Source organism: Pelobates fuscus, chromosome 3 (genome assembly GCF_036172605.1).
Source record: "Pelobates fuscus isolate aPelFus1 chromosome 3, aPelFus1.pri, whole genome shotgun sequence".
Classification (NCBI taxonomy): domain Eukaryota; kingdom Metazoa; phylum Chordata; class Amphibia; order Anura; family Pelobatidae; genus Pelobates; species Pelobates fuscus.
The window spans coordinates 155,980,159-155,996,819 of NC_086319.1; the positions used below are offsets into that span (position 1 = coordinate 155,980,159).

The following is a 16,661-nucleotide window of genomic DNA, read 5'->3' on the forward strand; positions in this document are numbered from 1 at the left end:
AGGCAAACACACTGTTGTACTTGTCTAATAAGTCATTGTTGAAGGTACAGGGGACCATTCATTACTTTGTTCTGCGTTAGTTTGTGAGTAATGAGCTGTAGATCCTTGTAGAGGTATGTGTGTTCTCACTGTTATCTATACTTTTCTACGTTACTTGGAACTGGGCAAACTTTGACTCCCAAATATGCAGGTCTTTTTTTTGTTTTGTTTTTTACAAGTTCATGAAGATAATTATAGGATTAGTTTTTAATCTGTGCATATGTAAAAACTTTGTTAAATTCTAGTTTTTTGGAACTGGTAAATTTGAAAAACAAAACTTACAGAACAAACTAATATTTCAATATTTAAACAAAGGGAATGTCACTTAAAAAAACAAAACAAATTAAAGGCCTGTTTAGCCTGCAACTTGGCGCTTTCATATTAGTTCTCTATCAGCCATTGTTATAAGCTGCTTTCTTTGCACCTGGTAGTCGGCATAGAGAAAGCCTAGACAGAAGAGGTAAAATGAAAAAGTGGGGTTATGTATAAAATGTTTTGTGTTCTGTGAAGCACTAGAATTGTAAAGTGCTGCAGAAAGATTTGGTCACCATCCAAACCAATGAAACCAGCATTGATGAATCCTCTTCTTTTCAATGTTTGCGCCTCATGTTTCTTTTGTTTTTCACCTTGTTTGTAATGTTTTCTGTCTTTTATCTTGTCTGAACTGCATGATGTAATGCAATTTTTTTCAATGTGGAATAAGCAAGCTTAAAAGTTAAAGTGACACTATAGTCACCAGAACAACTACAGATTAATGCAGTTGTTCTGTTGAGTATAATAGCTCCCTTCAGGCATTTTCATGTAAACTGTTTACATTTACATTGCCCCTAGGAACACCTCCAAGTGGACACCTCCTGCGTTTCAGCATCCCCATGCTCTGCGTGGAGACGCTGAATTTACCTTATAGAGATGCATTGATTCAATGCATCTTTATGAGGAGGTCCTGATTGGCCAAAACGGCATTTGGCCCCACCCCTATGCCGATTTTAGCCAATCCAATGCATTCCCTATGGGAATGCATTATATTGGCTACCAATCTGCCATTTTGATGATGTCACAAAGGGTCCGTGGCACTGGAAATAAGGTGACTTTTAAACTTTTATAGGGGGGCTAAGCGGGGGACAAGCCACCTAAATGGTGGGTTTAGAACCATAGGGTCAGGAATACTTGTTTGTCCTCCTGACCCTATAGTAATCCTTTAAAGTTTTGACCATGTCCATTACAACATAAAAAGGGCCTAGAGGAACAAAATTGTGCACAGCAACAGGTTTTTCACTGATGTGGGCATTGCTGAGAATTCAAAGAAGTCAAATTTTAGGCCAAAAAATGGATTGGAAGAATTCTCTAAGTCAATTCTGTTTTAATTTTGGCTATTTTAGCCTTGAATATGAAATTCACTTTAAATAACCCTGTTAAAAAGGAACAATTTCACCAGTGTGCTGAGACTTTCAGTTGCTTGTGAATGATATTCTTCAGGATGCGTGCAATATTATTCAGTATCTTAGGTTAAAAAAATAAAATAAAATTTTTTCAGTTGTTTCTCTAACCAGCATTCAGTGTTGCCAGCGTGTGCACAGGTTACTTTTTCAGATGTAATGTCCTTCTTATTTTAAAAAAACTATACAAAATTGGGTATAAGAAAGGCTAAATACATAGACAAAAGCCGTTAAGTGTGTGAAAGTTGTGTTGGTAACTGTAAGCGCTAAAATGGATGTACACCACCTGCCTTTTTGCGCACCAGCTGTAAATACCTCTTATTTCCTTTGTCTCAGCAGAGAACATGCAGGGAGCTGGGGGTAGCCCAGTGTCTTGGGACCATTTCTTTCATTCTTTGATGCTGTATCATGAGCACCTACGGAGGGATTTGCCCAGTGCAGACACTTTACATCAACGCCACCCACTGCTCAGAGGCATTACCCAGAGGGAGCTTGATGGACTTATTGCTTTTTTACAGCTCACTACTGAAATCATCGATTGGGTATGTCATGTTCATATTAGCTGTGTTATCGTGTACAGGTATATGCAGAGTATATTGTACAAGTGTCCTGTAACCTGTCTATTTACTGAATAGAAAGTGTTTTGCAAGGAATAATGAGATTTCTCAAATTTTTCATTCTGTCCTAGAGAGCACGTGCCAATACTATGTTACACATTCACTTAGAATGTGTTTTACATTAGCATTGATTGCAGGTGCTCTTTTTGTAACTAAAGATTTAAAGGACCACTATAGGCACCCAGACCACTTTAGCTTAATGAAGTGGTCTGGGTGCAGGTCCCTCTAGGATTAACCCTTTCTGCTGTAAACCTAGCAGTTTCAGAGAAACTGCTATGTTTACAAATGGGTTAATCCAGCCTCTAGTGGCTGAAAATCACAGTGAGAAGATGCCAGCGTCCATAGGAAAGCATTGAGAATGCTTTCCCATGAGACTGGCTGAATGCGCGCGCGGCTCGTGCCGTGCATGCTCATTCAGCCGATGACGGGAAAGGAGGAGGAGAGTCCCCACCGCCGAGGGATTAACCCCTTTCTCCCCCTAGAGCCTGGCGGGAGGGGGACCCAAGGACCCTATAGAGCCAGGAAAACGAGTATGTTTGTTTTTCCTGGCACTATAGTGGTCCTTTAATTGACAAATGTTCAATTCAACAGTGCTGAATGAAAGAAAAAGTATCCTGTATACATGCATACAAAGAATACCTGGAAACAAATCATGCAACAACAAAAAATATCCATAGTCCAGAAAAAAACAAGGGAGCCACAGTTTAGAAAATATCTTAGGTGTCTGTGTAGAAGAGTAAAAGGTAAATAGGGAGGGCTGTTAAAAGGGGAGAGACAGAAAAGAATGCCAACGCCAGGCAGGCCCCATATCCGGAGGTGTCCCTATCATTTAACCCTATTCCTTTAGGGTATGTACTGTGGAGAATTATAAAAAGAGGAGATTCATATTCTGATTGTGAAGGTAGAACTTCTCAATAGTTTTGTGAAAATCTCAGTAGTTTCATTAATGATAGCCATCATGATCAGATACTATATTTTAGCATCTCTCTGGCCTGAAGTGGGCAGAGCTGAAATTCAGAGATTTTCCAAACATATTACAAAAAGAGGAAAACACATGCAGCACTCTGGGATACTATTGGTGTACATTTATTCAGGGGAATGCTACCCAAAAGCCTTTATAATGCATATTCACTAACTAAACCAGATGTGTATTTAACCAATAGTTGATTGGTCACATGATCCACTATAAACAATGCAATAAGAAAACGTAAAATAAAATATTGCAGTTCCAAGAAAACCGTAAATGTAACTCCATGTCACATTTTCCTGTTTTCTTGAAATTGCATTATTCCATGTCACATTTTCTTGTTTTCTTATCATTGTTTATTGTGGATCATGTGACCACTTCCTCTTACACTTTTTTATTTTTTTTATTTTTTAAAGTACATTTCTGAATATGAAACATCTGGCATGAAAATAGTGAATGCCTGGGTAGTGTTTTTACCTTCCAGAGAAATGATGCAGGCCATTAGTTGATATAAAAGAATACAAACAGTATATATGTATATGATACCTCCGAATAAATCACAATAGTATCTAAATATACTTATACTTATCTCATATAGTTAAAACAGCCTCTCAAGGTCGTGGCCCAGTTCCCGACCTTTTACAGCATATATATATATATAGATACAAAAGGAATTGAGATACGGCTGTGCATAATGAGATCAAAATGAATAAATCGCCAGAATAGGAGCCTGCCCGAATTGGTTTGGGTGGCTGTACGTCTCCACTCTCCACTGGAACTCCAAGCGGACCAAAGATGGAATGAGACTTCGATAGAAGTAGGTATGATAAATATGCAAATTTATTGTAATAAAAAGGCTATAAAATGGTAGCCGTTCTTTGAATGAAACAAATAAAAACAAAAGCTTTTGTTTTTATTTGTTTCATTCAAAGAACGGCTACCATTTTATAGCCTTTTTATTACAATAAATTTGCATATTTATCATACCTACCTCTATCGAAGTCTCATTCCATCTTTGGTCCGCTTGGAGTTCCAGTGGAGAGTGGAGACGTACAGCCACCCAAACCAATTCGGGCAGGCTCCTATTCTGGCGATTTATTCATTTTGATCTCATTATGCACAGCCGTATCTCAATTCCTTTTGTATCTATAATTAGTTGATATACCCTGCTTCAAGAGTCCCCCGTGTGTCGTTTTTTGATCTATGACTATGATGGAATTACACTGAAAAGCAATATATCATAACAAATTATGCAGTGTTGTGTTTGGTGAGGTGGCTTTACAGTGTATATACATACAGTTGTGCTCAAAAGTTTGCATATCCTTGGAGAATTGGTAATTCAGTTTTGCTTAAAGGTTTGCATACACTTTGAGAATTGGTAATATATGTACCGTTTTGAAAGAAAACATGAGTGAGCAGGTTAAACACATTTATTGTATTTCTCATGTGATTCATATACAACTGTAGATTATTACAGAATGGCACAATCCTAAATCAAAACATGGCGACCAAGAAAAAAATTAAATGACTCCTGTTCAAAAGTCTGCATACCCTTAGTTTTTAATACTGTGTATTGCCCCATTTAGCATCAATGACGGCATGCAGGCAGTCTTTTGTAATAGTTGTCTGAGACCCCTAATTCTTGCAGGTGGTATAGCTGCCTATTCGTCTTGGCAAAATGCCTCCAAGTCATGCAAAGTCATTGGTCATCGTGCATGAACTGCACGTTTGAGATCTCCCCAGAGTCGCTCAATGATATTAAGGTCAGGAGACTGTGATGGCCACTCCAGAACCTTCACTTTTTTCTGCTGTAACCACTGGAAGGTCAACTTGGTCTTGTGCTTAACCCCTTAAGGACCAAACTTCTGGAATAAAAGGGAATGTGTCCTTAAGGGGTTAAGGGTCATTGTCATGCTGGAAACTCCAAGAGCATCCCATGCGCAGACTTTGTGCAGAAGAATGCAAATTGTTTGCCAGTATTTTCTGATAACATGCTGCATTCATCTTGCCATCAATTTTCACTATATTTCCCAAGCGTCTACAGCTCACACCCCCTCCCAAAACATCAGTTAGCCACCACCATGCTTCACAGTGGGGATGGTATTCTTTTCACTATAGGTCTTGTTGACCCCTCTCCAAATGTAGTGCTTATGGTTGTGACCACAAAGCTCTATTTTGGTCTTGTCACTCCAAATTACAGTGTGCCAGAAGCTGTGAGGTGTGTCAAGGTGTTGTTGGGCATATTGTAACTGGTTTTTTTTTTTTGTGGCATTGGCGCAGTAAAGGCTTCTTTCTGGCAACTTGACCATGCAGCTCATTTTTGTTCAAATATCGTCATATTATGCTCCTTGAAACAACCACTCTGTCTTTTTCCAGAGCAGCTTGTATTTCTCCTGAGGTTACCTGTGGGTTTTTCTTTGTATCCCGAACAATTCTGTATCCCGAGCAGTTGTGGCTGAAATTTTTTTTTGGTCTACCTGACCTTGGTTTAGTATCAAGAGATTCTGGAATTGTCCAGTTCTTAATAAATGATTGAACAGTACTGACTGGCATTTTCAAGGCTTTGGATATCTGTTTATATTCTTTTCCATCTTTATAAAGTTTCATTACCTTGTTACACAGGTCTTTTGACAGTTCTTTTCTGATCTCCGTGGCTCAGTATCTAACCTGCTCAGTGCATCTCCACTGGTGTGAGAAGTTAACCTTTAATTGCGATTTTTTTTTTACCTATGTGTTACCTTGTGTGTCTGTAACAAGTCCAAACATTCAAAGGTATGTAAACTTTTGATCAGGGCCATTTGGGAGATTTCTTTTATCATTATGATTTAAAAATGAGCCAAACAACCTATGTGATAATAAATGGCTTCATATGATCACTGTCCTTCAATAAAATATATTTTTTTTGCATGATCAATCATATTTTCAAAATCAATGCCAAAATTTCACAATTTCTGCTAGGGTATGCAAACTTTTGAGCACCACTGTATATCAAATCACCAATAGTGTATAACTAGCTTTAGCATTTACTGCAGTCTCCTTTATTATGTGAAGATTTGTTTCTTAGCACGGGTTTATTACTTAAATTCCAAGTTGTGGTAAATAAAAAATGTCAAATATAATTGCAAAATTGTGGCTAAAATAACCAAGCTGTGATTTTCCATATCCATTATGGTTGCATAAATGTTACAATTTATCCCTCTATTTACTACAATTGAGTGTTAATTGAATAAACCCCAAAATGATTTCTTAAAGGACCACTATAGACACCCAGACAACTTCAGCTCAATGAAATGGTCTGGGTGCAAGGTCCCCCTAGTTTTAACCCTGCAGCTGAAAACATAGCAGTTTCAGAGAAACTTCTATGTTTACACTGCAGGGTTAATCCAGCCTCTAGTGGATGTGTCCCTGACAGCCACTAGAGGCACTTCCGCGATTTACACTGAGCGAGTCACACTTATTTGACGATGTACGTCCTCAAGGACCTCTAGTGTCAACATTGAGAACACTGAGTAATGCTTTCCTATGGGCGGGTTTGAATGCGTGCGAGCCTCTGGCCGTGCACTCTGGCCCCACTCGGGAGCTGACGTCGGTGGGGGAGGAGAGGTCACCAGCACAAAGGGATCCCAGTGCTGGATTAAGGTAAGTGGCTGAAGGGGGGAGGGCACTCCAAGAGCCTATAGTGCCTGGAAAATCGTTTTTAACTTTGTAACCCAAATGGGAGATTTGGAACTAACTAGATACTAAAATATATTTTATTTTATTTTTTTTTTTTTTTGAATTTGACAATTTTTATTTTTGCAGTATAAAGTAAGCAGGGGTGGGATACAGAAGGGAAGAGGGGGGGGTCAGTAATTTGCATAAGGTAATCAGTGGGGTACATGAATTACTTTGGTTTGGAGTCGGCATAATATATGCCTGGTTTCACAGATAGCATGGTGCATAACATATCATATCGTCTAGTAACCATAACTCGGATTACACATTGTCACAAGGCAAAATCGTGGGGAATTGGATACAGAAAGGAAGGGATTAGTACAGAGATCAGTATGAGATGGATAATGTGAAGCAATGTTAAGCATCAATATCTGTTTTCAAGGATTCAACATGTCACATATTTAACTGGGCAGGTGAAGCAGTACACTTTGAGACATATAAGGACACATGAAAGCGTATAAGAATTGTGGTAGGGCTCTGTATCTTGGGCCCTGGGAGGGGTGCTGTTGGGGGCTTCCCTACAGGTGGAGTAGTTGGTGGGCGTAGTGCTATGAAGAGAGGCGGGAGGTAGGCCTGTTTTCATCAGGCGTGTATGGTAGGTAGAATCGAGGGTAACATGTAGGCTTGGGTGTCTCAGCGAATTTGCGCCTGAGGGTCCTCCGTGAGTGCGTTATGTAGGCATACTATTATGGCAGTATGGGGTGCCTACTTTTGAGGGGATGTTCGGGCAGTGCCAGTTTGGCTGGCTGACTGGTTTGGTGCGGGCCTTGGTTTGTTAATGTCCCATTGATTCCATGCTTCAACCCAGTAGGGTCTACCCCGTTGCGTTTTTCTCGCCAGAAGTTCGTATGTTTTGGTATATTCAATTGCTGTTATGCATTGTTGGAGTGTGGGGGGGGCAGTTTGTTTCCATCGCCTGCTGATGGTAGCAAGGGCTGCTATGACAATGTGATCTAGTAAGTATCGTATGTGCATGTGTGGTGCCTGTGGAAGTAGTAGGAGCAGAAGTGTTTCTGGCGTGCTTGGTAGGCATACTAAAATATTTTTTACAGAACTGTGGCCAAGTTGTATCGCTAAAAATTGCTTTCTGTAAGAATAACTATAAAAATTGCATGGTTGATTATCCATACTCAAGCTAGTACCTGTTTAGCATGCATCAGTAGTCAACTATATCAAATACTTTAGCAGTCTTCTAGCGCCATAACCACTGCAACGTTATGTAGATGTTATGGTTCGTTGGCTGTCCATTTTACCATGTTTTAAAGTTTATCGAAGATGTGACCTATTAAGATAATTTAAAAGAAAAAATGTTGACCTCGTAACAGTAATTGTTACATTTACATTTCATTTTTTATATTTTTGTTTTTATGTATGCAAAAAAAATTATTTATACAAATAGTTGCTGTTTTGTTTTTATTTTCTTTCTTTTCTCAACCTAGGGGTGATATGTCCATGCACACTTTGCAAATACTATGTGCAAAGTGTAAAAAAAAAAAAAACAACTTATGAAAACAATAATATATCCCTGGCTCACTGTCACTATTTTCATCAAGCTCTATAACCCCAAATAGGAAGGAGACCGAGCACAGTCTATTTTATTAATACTTAGATTTATAGATCAGTATTTTCTTCCTTTATATGGTTCTTGCAAGGGTTTCCACAGTTAGTTACAAGTCAATTGCAAATGTGCTCAAATAAAAGAAATTAAAAAAAGGAAAATAAATAATTATCACAAAAACAGGAAAAAAGCTACCTCAAATTGTAGGATCTTTAAGAATAGACACTGAACCCTACATTTCTATTTCCTTATAAAATGAGAAAATAAGGATAATTAAAGTCTCAAGAAGAACATTCACAGACACTCCTAACTGGATTATTTAAATCCTCTAATTTTTTATCACAGTTGCTCAAGGTATGTGTAGTTTTAGAAGACAAGTTTCAGAAATTGTTGCGATCTCACCCAACCACTAGACACCAGGGCTTGCTTAAGACAGTTGAAATATCAAATTATAAGAACTAATTTTTGATGGAGAGGGGGTTGTACATTGATTTTTGGAATACATATAATTTATTTGTCTCTGATGAAAACACCGCCCTTGTTTAATACCTATTTAAAAAAACAAACAAAAAAAAAAACATTGTGGCAACTGGTAATATGCTGAACAGTGTAATATAAATATACTATGATTGAATGTTGCCTGATGTGATCTCCGCTCACTGCTTGTTCTTGTAATTCCTGCTAGAGTGAAAGTGCTCGTCTGGCTCTTAGTGAACATGCTCAGTGGATGCCTGTGGTTGTTATCCTTGGCTTGCTCCAGTGCAGTATTCCTCCCATCCTCAAGGCTGAGCTCTTGAAAACATTGGCAGCATTTGGGAAATCACCAGAGATAGCAGCTTCACTCTGGCAATCTCTGGAATATACCCAGGTAAGTTAAAAATAACCACTTTATAATTGGAGAGTGGTTATATTGTGGCGTGTTTTACAGAGAGGTGATGCATTTTTTTATTGTTTTAATCAGACCCCAACTTGTTATAGTAACTTCTATACAATGTAACTTCCTTCCTCTGAATAGATCAGCATTACAAACATATATCATGGGGAAATAAATCAATGTCTGATCACCAATGCATGCAAACGGCAACCTTGTCTGTATAACCTTTAAGATATTTGGGTTTTTTCCCATGCATCTGTTAAGCAACAAACATTTTTGGCAACTATTCATAGACCATAACTTTTCATCTCTATGTAATAAAATGGTGGCATATTTGTATATTGCATGTTATTTTATGTTGAAGGTTATAACTCTTACCTCTGTTGTTGAGTTGTAAATTGCAGCTATGCCCTTCACTGTGGTGTGGAAATGCTAAAATATCACCGTGTTTACATCTCCATTCCACATACCATGTAATCGGTGTGTTCTGATATGATTCCACAACTTTGCCAATTCTACAAACGTGCACTTCTTTCTGAATAGACTTGCATCTAAATTATACCAATCTATACATTTGTTGGCAATATAACTAGCATAGATTAAATCTAATACAAAAATATATTCTAAGGGTAACATGGTAATGTGGAAGGTTCATCACTTTCATTCTCAAACTGAATCCGTTGGGTGCATGCAGGGCACTTGTCAAGCATGTGCATCATGTCCCCAATGCTCCTCTATGAGGAGCATTGTATTGGGCCATTACTAGAGGAATCTTTGCCTCCTGAATGATGCTGTGGGAGGCGGAGAGGTGAGTAGCGTTGAGAAGGTAAGTAAATACTTTCTTTTATTCATATTCATGGCATACAGGGGGGGTGGGGGGAGGCTATATTAAGCTAGGGTCAAGGGTTCTACAGCATAAGGCAGAGGTAGGCAACCTACGGCACTAGTGCCATGCACGGCACTCGAGGTGTCTTTGCACGGCACTCAAGGCTGCTAGAGACAAATAAGCTCTGGCCTATCAGGAGTCCCAGTAAAACTTCAGATATCTGCTAATCCGAAAAGGTGGTGAAGGACAATCCTCAATTTATGCATTGCAGCACGTAGAGGAAGTGATCTCAGATCACTTCCTCCCAGCACTTGTGAATAGGAATCCACACAGTAGTAGAGCAGCACACAGTTGCTGTTGCAGCTCCTGTCTTTGACATGTACCTGGCCGGTCTGGACCCCACTGGAACCCAGGGAAGCCACCCAGACTGCTAGATATACACAGGAATGCAGAATCCTGCATTCCTGTGTAATCCCTCATACAAATAGTACGGACAGCCCACACACAAACATACTCATAATCTGCACAACACCACTAACAATCCACATACATGCACACAACCCCACATGCAGTCTCTCACATGCAATACCTCAAACAGCCCCCACACATACTACCAAACACACAATGTGACATATCCATTCACACAATTCCACAAGCAGCCCCCATACACAACTCACATTCATATGTATCATACACAATACCATAAACTACTCATGAACATATACAATATAATAGCTAATATACGCAGGGCCGTCTTTAACGTGGGGCAAACTGGGCAGCTGCACCGTGAGCCCCGCTGGCCTCAACTATTTCTAACCCCCGGCCGGTAATCCGCACACTAAGGAGGCCCACCGGGTGGCCCATGCACAAAAGGCCACCCGGTGGGCTTCTGTCAGCAGGGGCCCGGTGGCGCACTGAGGCGCTTTAACAGCGCAAGCGGGCCCCTTGCTTTTTGGCAACAGGCTGGGAGGAAGTGACGGCCGTGCATCACTTCCTCCCACAAAGAGAGGAGCGTGCGGGAAAGAAGAGTAGGCAGAGTGGAGGGGGGCTGGCCGAGAGATCCAGACCCCAACTCCCAACACCTTCAGCCACCAGCAGGAAAGGTAGGAAACTGGAGGGTGGGTTTAAAAGTGTAATTTTTGTGTGTGTCAGTATATATGTCTGTGTCAGTATGTCTGTCAGTGTGTGTGTTAGTATGTCTGTGTGTGTCGGAATATCTGATTGTGTCACTAGGTCAGTGTGTGTGTGTCACCATGTCTGTGTCAGTATGTCTGTCTGTGTGTGTGTCAGTATATCTGTGTATGTGTCAGTATGTTTGTGTGTCAGTATGTCTGTGTGTGTCGGAATATCTGATTGTGTCACTAGGTCAGTGTGTGTGTGTCACCATGTCTGTGTCAGTATGTCTGTCTGTGTGTGTGTCAGTATATCTGTGTATGTGTCAGTATGTTTGTGTGTCAGTATGTCTGTGTGTGTGTGTGTGTGTGTTAGTATGTCTGTGTGTGTGTGTCAGTAAATCTGTGTCAGTATATCTGTGTGTGTGTGTGTGTGTGTGTCAGTATGTCTGTGTGTGTGTTTCAGTGTGTATATATCTCTGTGTGCGTGTATATGTGCATACATCTCAGCATTCACACACTAACACTACACACAAATACACCCCTACATTCAAATTTCAACACTACGTACAAACACATGTCTGTGTTACACACCAAAAGTATATGTAAATACACCCCTGCATTCAAAAACCAACACTACACAAATACATGCTTGCAGTCACGCCAACACTACATACAAACATATTCCATACAAAAACCTGTTTACATTCAAACACACAAAAAACGCTTAGTGCTAAGACTTGGAAACATGGGTAAATGGTAGAGCCCCAGCTGTCAATGCATTACTGGAGTTGCACGACAGATGGGGATCTACCTTTTAATCACTCGTGCAACAGGGAGACCCAAAAAAATTCTTGCACCTCTCTACTTTAGGTCCGCCACTGCGTTGAGGTGGAGGACGTGATTGCACGCCTGGGGAGGGGGGAGGGGGGACAGGGGGCCCCAAACAAATGCTTTGCCCAGGGTCCAGTCAATATTAAAGACGGCCCTGCATATACGCACAAATACAACGATACAAAGCAATTACAGTAAAAATAACACAAGCAGGATACGGCAGCATACACACCTCAATTTATAAAAAAATAGGACCAGCACGCTACGGGACATCACACTCCTATATCGGCACAGTGCTGCTAAAAGGTTGCCAACCCCTGGCATAAGGTATGCAGGTTTGTATTCCTAAAGTGTTCCTTTAATAGAAACGGTATTGTGATTATTCCATATACAGCAGAACATTCATTATAAGAAGTACCACCTTGCTTGTGATTCTTACTTGACACAAGTTTTTTTTTTGTTTTTTTTTAATGTATACATTTTCTATACATTTTTTTTATTCACAGATTTTACAAACAGTGAGAGTTCCAGGCCAGCGACAGGCAGCAGGCATTGAGGTAATTATAACCATCGCATATAACTCGCCCTTTAAGGTCCTCCTTTCACACTGTCATCTGGCATGCATGCTCTGTCTGCAACATTACTAAATCAACTGCTGTCTATGTCTTCATCTCATGTTTCCTTATGCTGGCATTAACTGAAACATGGCTATTTCCCTCTACTACTCCTGCCTCATTATCCTTTTGGTGGTCTTCAATTAACTTGCATCACTAGACAATCTTACAGAAAGAGTGGTGAAGTAGGGTTTCTGCTTTCACCCCACTGCTTCTTTAAATTTTCACCTACCCCTCCATCCCTTACCTTGTATTTCTTCTTGCAAAATTCACTCAATTCGTGTGTTTAAACAATGTCTGCTAATGTCGCCATTATTTCCCGCATCCCCTGCCCTCCTTAACTAGGTTAACAGAAATCTATTGACCTCCAGCAACTGTAATCTGATGTCCCTTCTCAGCTCTCATTAATCCCTACCTTCTCTTGTCCCTCTCTGACTGTCTCCTCATAAAACGCTACCCTCCCCTCTGGACTCTGCTGTCGGGTCCTCGTGGGCAAGGGGGGTTCTGGTGCTTCTAGACCTTTCTGCTGCCTTTAACACTGTTGATCTTGTCCTCCATCTTCAAACTATTCAATCCCTTGGTCTCTGTGACACTGTTCTGTCGTTCTTCTCCTATTTCTTCCCATGTTCATTCAGGGTATAATTGTATACTAATAATACCTCCTACCCTCATCCTGTCTCTGTCAGAGCCCCCCACGGTTCTGCTCTTGTTCCCCTTTTTGTCCCCATTTATTGTTAAATTTCCCTCCTTTATAAAGTGCTGTGGAATAAGTTGGCACTATATAAATACCAAAAATAATAATAATACATATAATATTAATGATAACATTCAGATTACTCTGGAGAGGTACATTCAGATTACTCTGGTTTTCAAGTACGTCCTGGGATGTTACCTTAGCCCAACATCCAGGGTTGTTACTATTACCCAATTTAATGGTACATATCATGAAATTTGAAAAAAAAAATAAAATCTAATTTTATTTTGCTATTGTCCATTAACAGTAGTTTTCTCTTTTCAGTAAGAGTTCACATCTCTAACAGTATTGCTGTAGGGTTTACAATATGCTTATTTTTGATTGTAATTTTCACATTTCCACAGTATTAGAATTATCTCCTTGTGTTTTTTTTCTACTAGATATACTAGTGAGAGGTAAACTTTGGTAACATGCTATTTTCATATTTGTTTATTGGCAAAGGTGGAACTGAATGAAATCGAGTCGAGGTGTGAGGAGTATCCACTGACTCGTTCTTTCTGCCAGCTCATTGGTACTTTAGTCGGCAGTTCTTTTCCATCCAACCTTGGTGCTGGTCTGCGCCCTCCAGGTTTTGAACCCTACCTTCAGTTTCTCCGGGACACTGTTTTCCTCCGCTTCCGCACCAGGGCTTACAGAAGACCCGCAGAAAAGGTAGATGACAAGTTTTGGTCACAAACTACATTGTACTATTGTTTCTTAGTGAGTTCTCCTCTATCTTCAGCTTCTAATAAAAAAGAAAAAGAGTGCAATTTCAAAGTGATCTAAACACTAAAAACTAAAAATGTGCCTGTGGGATTAATATAGCAGATGCCTTGCAGTAATTCCCATACCTTAGTGTTTGAAACTTGGGTAGGTAGGCTTTGCTATTGCAGATGGTGTGTGGTAGACTACAGCATTGTGTGTTGTTTGAGGGGGAAATAGTTTAGATCAGCTAGAAACGTAGATGTTATCTACTTCCGTTTAAAAAAAATAATGAAATCGTTGTCCCATAAGTTCTGGCAATCTCTGGTATTCCATTGACTTTAGCCAACTACTTTTGTGACGTTTAGACAGCCATGTAGCACTTTTGTCATTAAAAGAACAAGAGTGTTTGATATGTGTCGACTGTAAGCCATTAAGAAGAGCCCTCCTAACACTATAGAAATAATTCTATTTAATATCTGTTTGACCATTTTTTGTAAAATTAAGACAATTTAACTCCTGAACCAGCATTTGGTACAATTTGTGAAGTTTGACTGTAGGGCTTGATATTATGTATTTGGTTTTGTCTTAGGTGAATTGTTAATGTATGACTCAGAGGTTTGCCTCGACGAGGCAGGTGAGCTTACACTTTAGTAGCCGTTAGAGTGGTACTAAAAATGCCTTTTACTATCCAAAGACTAATAAGCTGCCATTATTTACACAATCATGTGCACTGAATGTGGTTGAATTTTGAGTGCCATCGCCTTGTCATATTCAGTGTACATAATTGGCAGAAGGGCTTAAATATAAATCTGGATTGCAATTTGTGTGATAATTGAATATTAGATTCTAATTCCCTATTGGAGATAAAAACATTTTAAGTTGCAATTTACTTTTAAACAGTACATGTAATTAGATTTTGTGAGGAGTCATTTATTTTCTTTGTGGATCCATCCCCTTTTGGAGACCACCCACCATGTGTTCAGCATAACTGGTATGACCGTATTGGCCAGTCCAAAGTCTGTCCTGCTTTCATGTCTCCCATTGTTCTTATAAAGGATAAGTTTCTGAAATCTTATGTGAAATTCTGGCTAAATCAATTAAGCCATTTAAAGCCGCTATGTCGCCTCCCATCAGAAAAAAATATTTTCTAAAATACTCACATTGACTGTGTTGGAATATACTAAGACAAAGTAGAGCCTATTTTATCTTAGTATATTCCACTGCTTGACAAAACTTGAGTAAAGGCGGAGCGTCCACCCCCAAGTATTGTTATTTTCTGCAATAGTACAACACTTACGTGGGCTCCTGGACAATGAAGCACCAGGAGCTGAAGAGGACCATCGGGAAAAACATGGCGGCAGCAACAAGGGACAGGTTCATGTAAATAAAACTCTCCTTCGCCATTACCCCACAGCCACCAGACACCAAGCAGAGTAGTCGCCTTTGGAAGACCCCAGACTGTGTCAGAACTGCTTTCATCATTCATTAATCTGCAGATACTTTTTTTTTTATACTCAAATGTTTTCTTCTTTCACCTTATATAGTTCTTTTGAGGGGAAAAACAACTATTTATTCTGCATACATTAATCTGGATTAATCCTTATTGTTGGTTATTGGGGTCTTCTTTCTGCTCAGGTATCTTTTGGCTAAGAATTTGATCTAATTTTAAAGGGACACTCCAGACCCCTAAAGGGCTTTAGCTTGTTGAAGTGCTTTATGAATGAAGAGTGTGTTTTTCATTTTACAAAAAGTGCGCTTTTCAATACAAATTGACACTTTTATAAATTAATCTTGTTATGCAATTTGGTCCTGTTACTTCCTGGTTCCTTAAATCAATGGACCTAAACTCAAGAGGCAGGTAATTGCTCAGAGCACTTACCTTGCAAAGAGTTATTGTTGAGTTGCACTGGGAAGTCTGTGATTGGACAGCCACAAAAACTCTGGACTGGGTTAGAAAAGGCTTGCAAAGGCAACAGACAAGAGAACTGTAGCTTTTGATGTTTTTTGTTCTACCCCCAGTGGACAAAATGCATAAATAAATGCATGCAGGTTTTAAATTGTTTATTTTCTTACGTTTATGTGTTGGTGACCTTTTTAAAGCCATGTGCTACTTTTGTCTTTTTTTCAGTGGGAAGTAGCAGAGGCAGTGCTGGATGTTTTTTACAAGCTGCTAAAAGACTATGAACCCCAGCCTGATGACTTTGTGGACCATCTTGTGCATCTGCAAGGTATGTAGTTTTGTGGTGGTGGTGGTGTTGGTTGTTTTTTTCTGAAAGTATATAGCTGTGTTTGTTGGAGCATTTATGCCTTATTTTTACATTTCTCTTGTGTTTAGGGGAAGAAAGAGTTGCTTACAAACCTCCTGGTTTCAGCTTAATGCACCACCTACTCAACGAGTCCCCAATGTTGGAGCTATGCCTGAGTGTTATTGAAGAGGGAGTCACTCAGCTAGACACATATGCACCTTTTCCAGGTAACTGGACACTTCTACATCCTGGATGTTTTTAAGTAGAATGTGGTATTTAATGTAATTAAAACAACCTAGACATTTTGTATGTTATATTTGCATGCAGGCATAGAATATACATAGATCACAGTACTAAAATTATGTTAAACACGTTTAGAAACATAA

At 39.6% G+C, this 16,661-nt stretch overlaps 1 protein-coding gene across 3 annotated transcripts in view; it reads left to right on the forward strand.

The window, feature by feature from the left end:
• NUP205 (nucleoporin 205) overlaps positions 1-16,661 on the forward strand; it is a 74,930-nt gene that overhangs the window by 23,696 nt on the left and 34,573 nt on the right. For 2 of the 3 annotated variants that reach the window (XM_063447556.1, XM_063447557.1), the window contains exons 12-17: positions 1,812-2,017; positions 9,017-9,199; positions 12,484-12,534; positions 13,787-13,996; positions 16,158-16,257; positions 16,365-16,502. In XM_063447556.1, coding sequence (XP_063303626.1) covers positions 1,812-2,017; positions 9,017-9,199; positions 12,484-12,534; positions 13,787-13,996; positions 16,158-16,257; positions 16,365-16,502 — 888 coding nt within the window. The remainder of the gene's footprint in view (positions 1-1,811; positions 2,018-9,016; positions 9,200-12,483; positions 12,535-13,786; positions 13,997-16,157; positions 16,258-16,364; positions 16,503-16,661) is intronic. The other variant, XM_063447558.1, reaches the window with a different exon arrangement.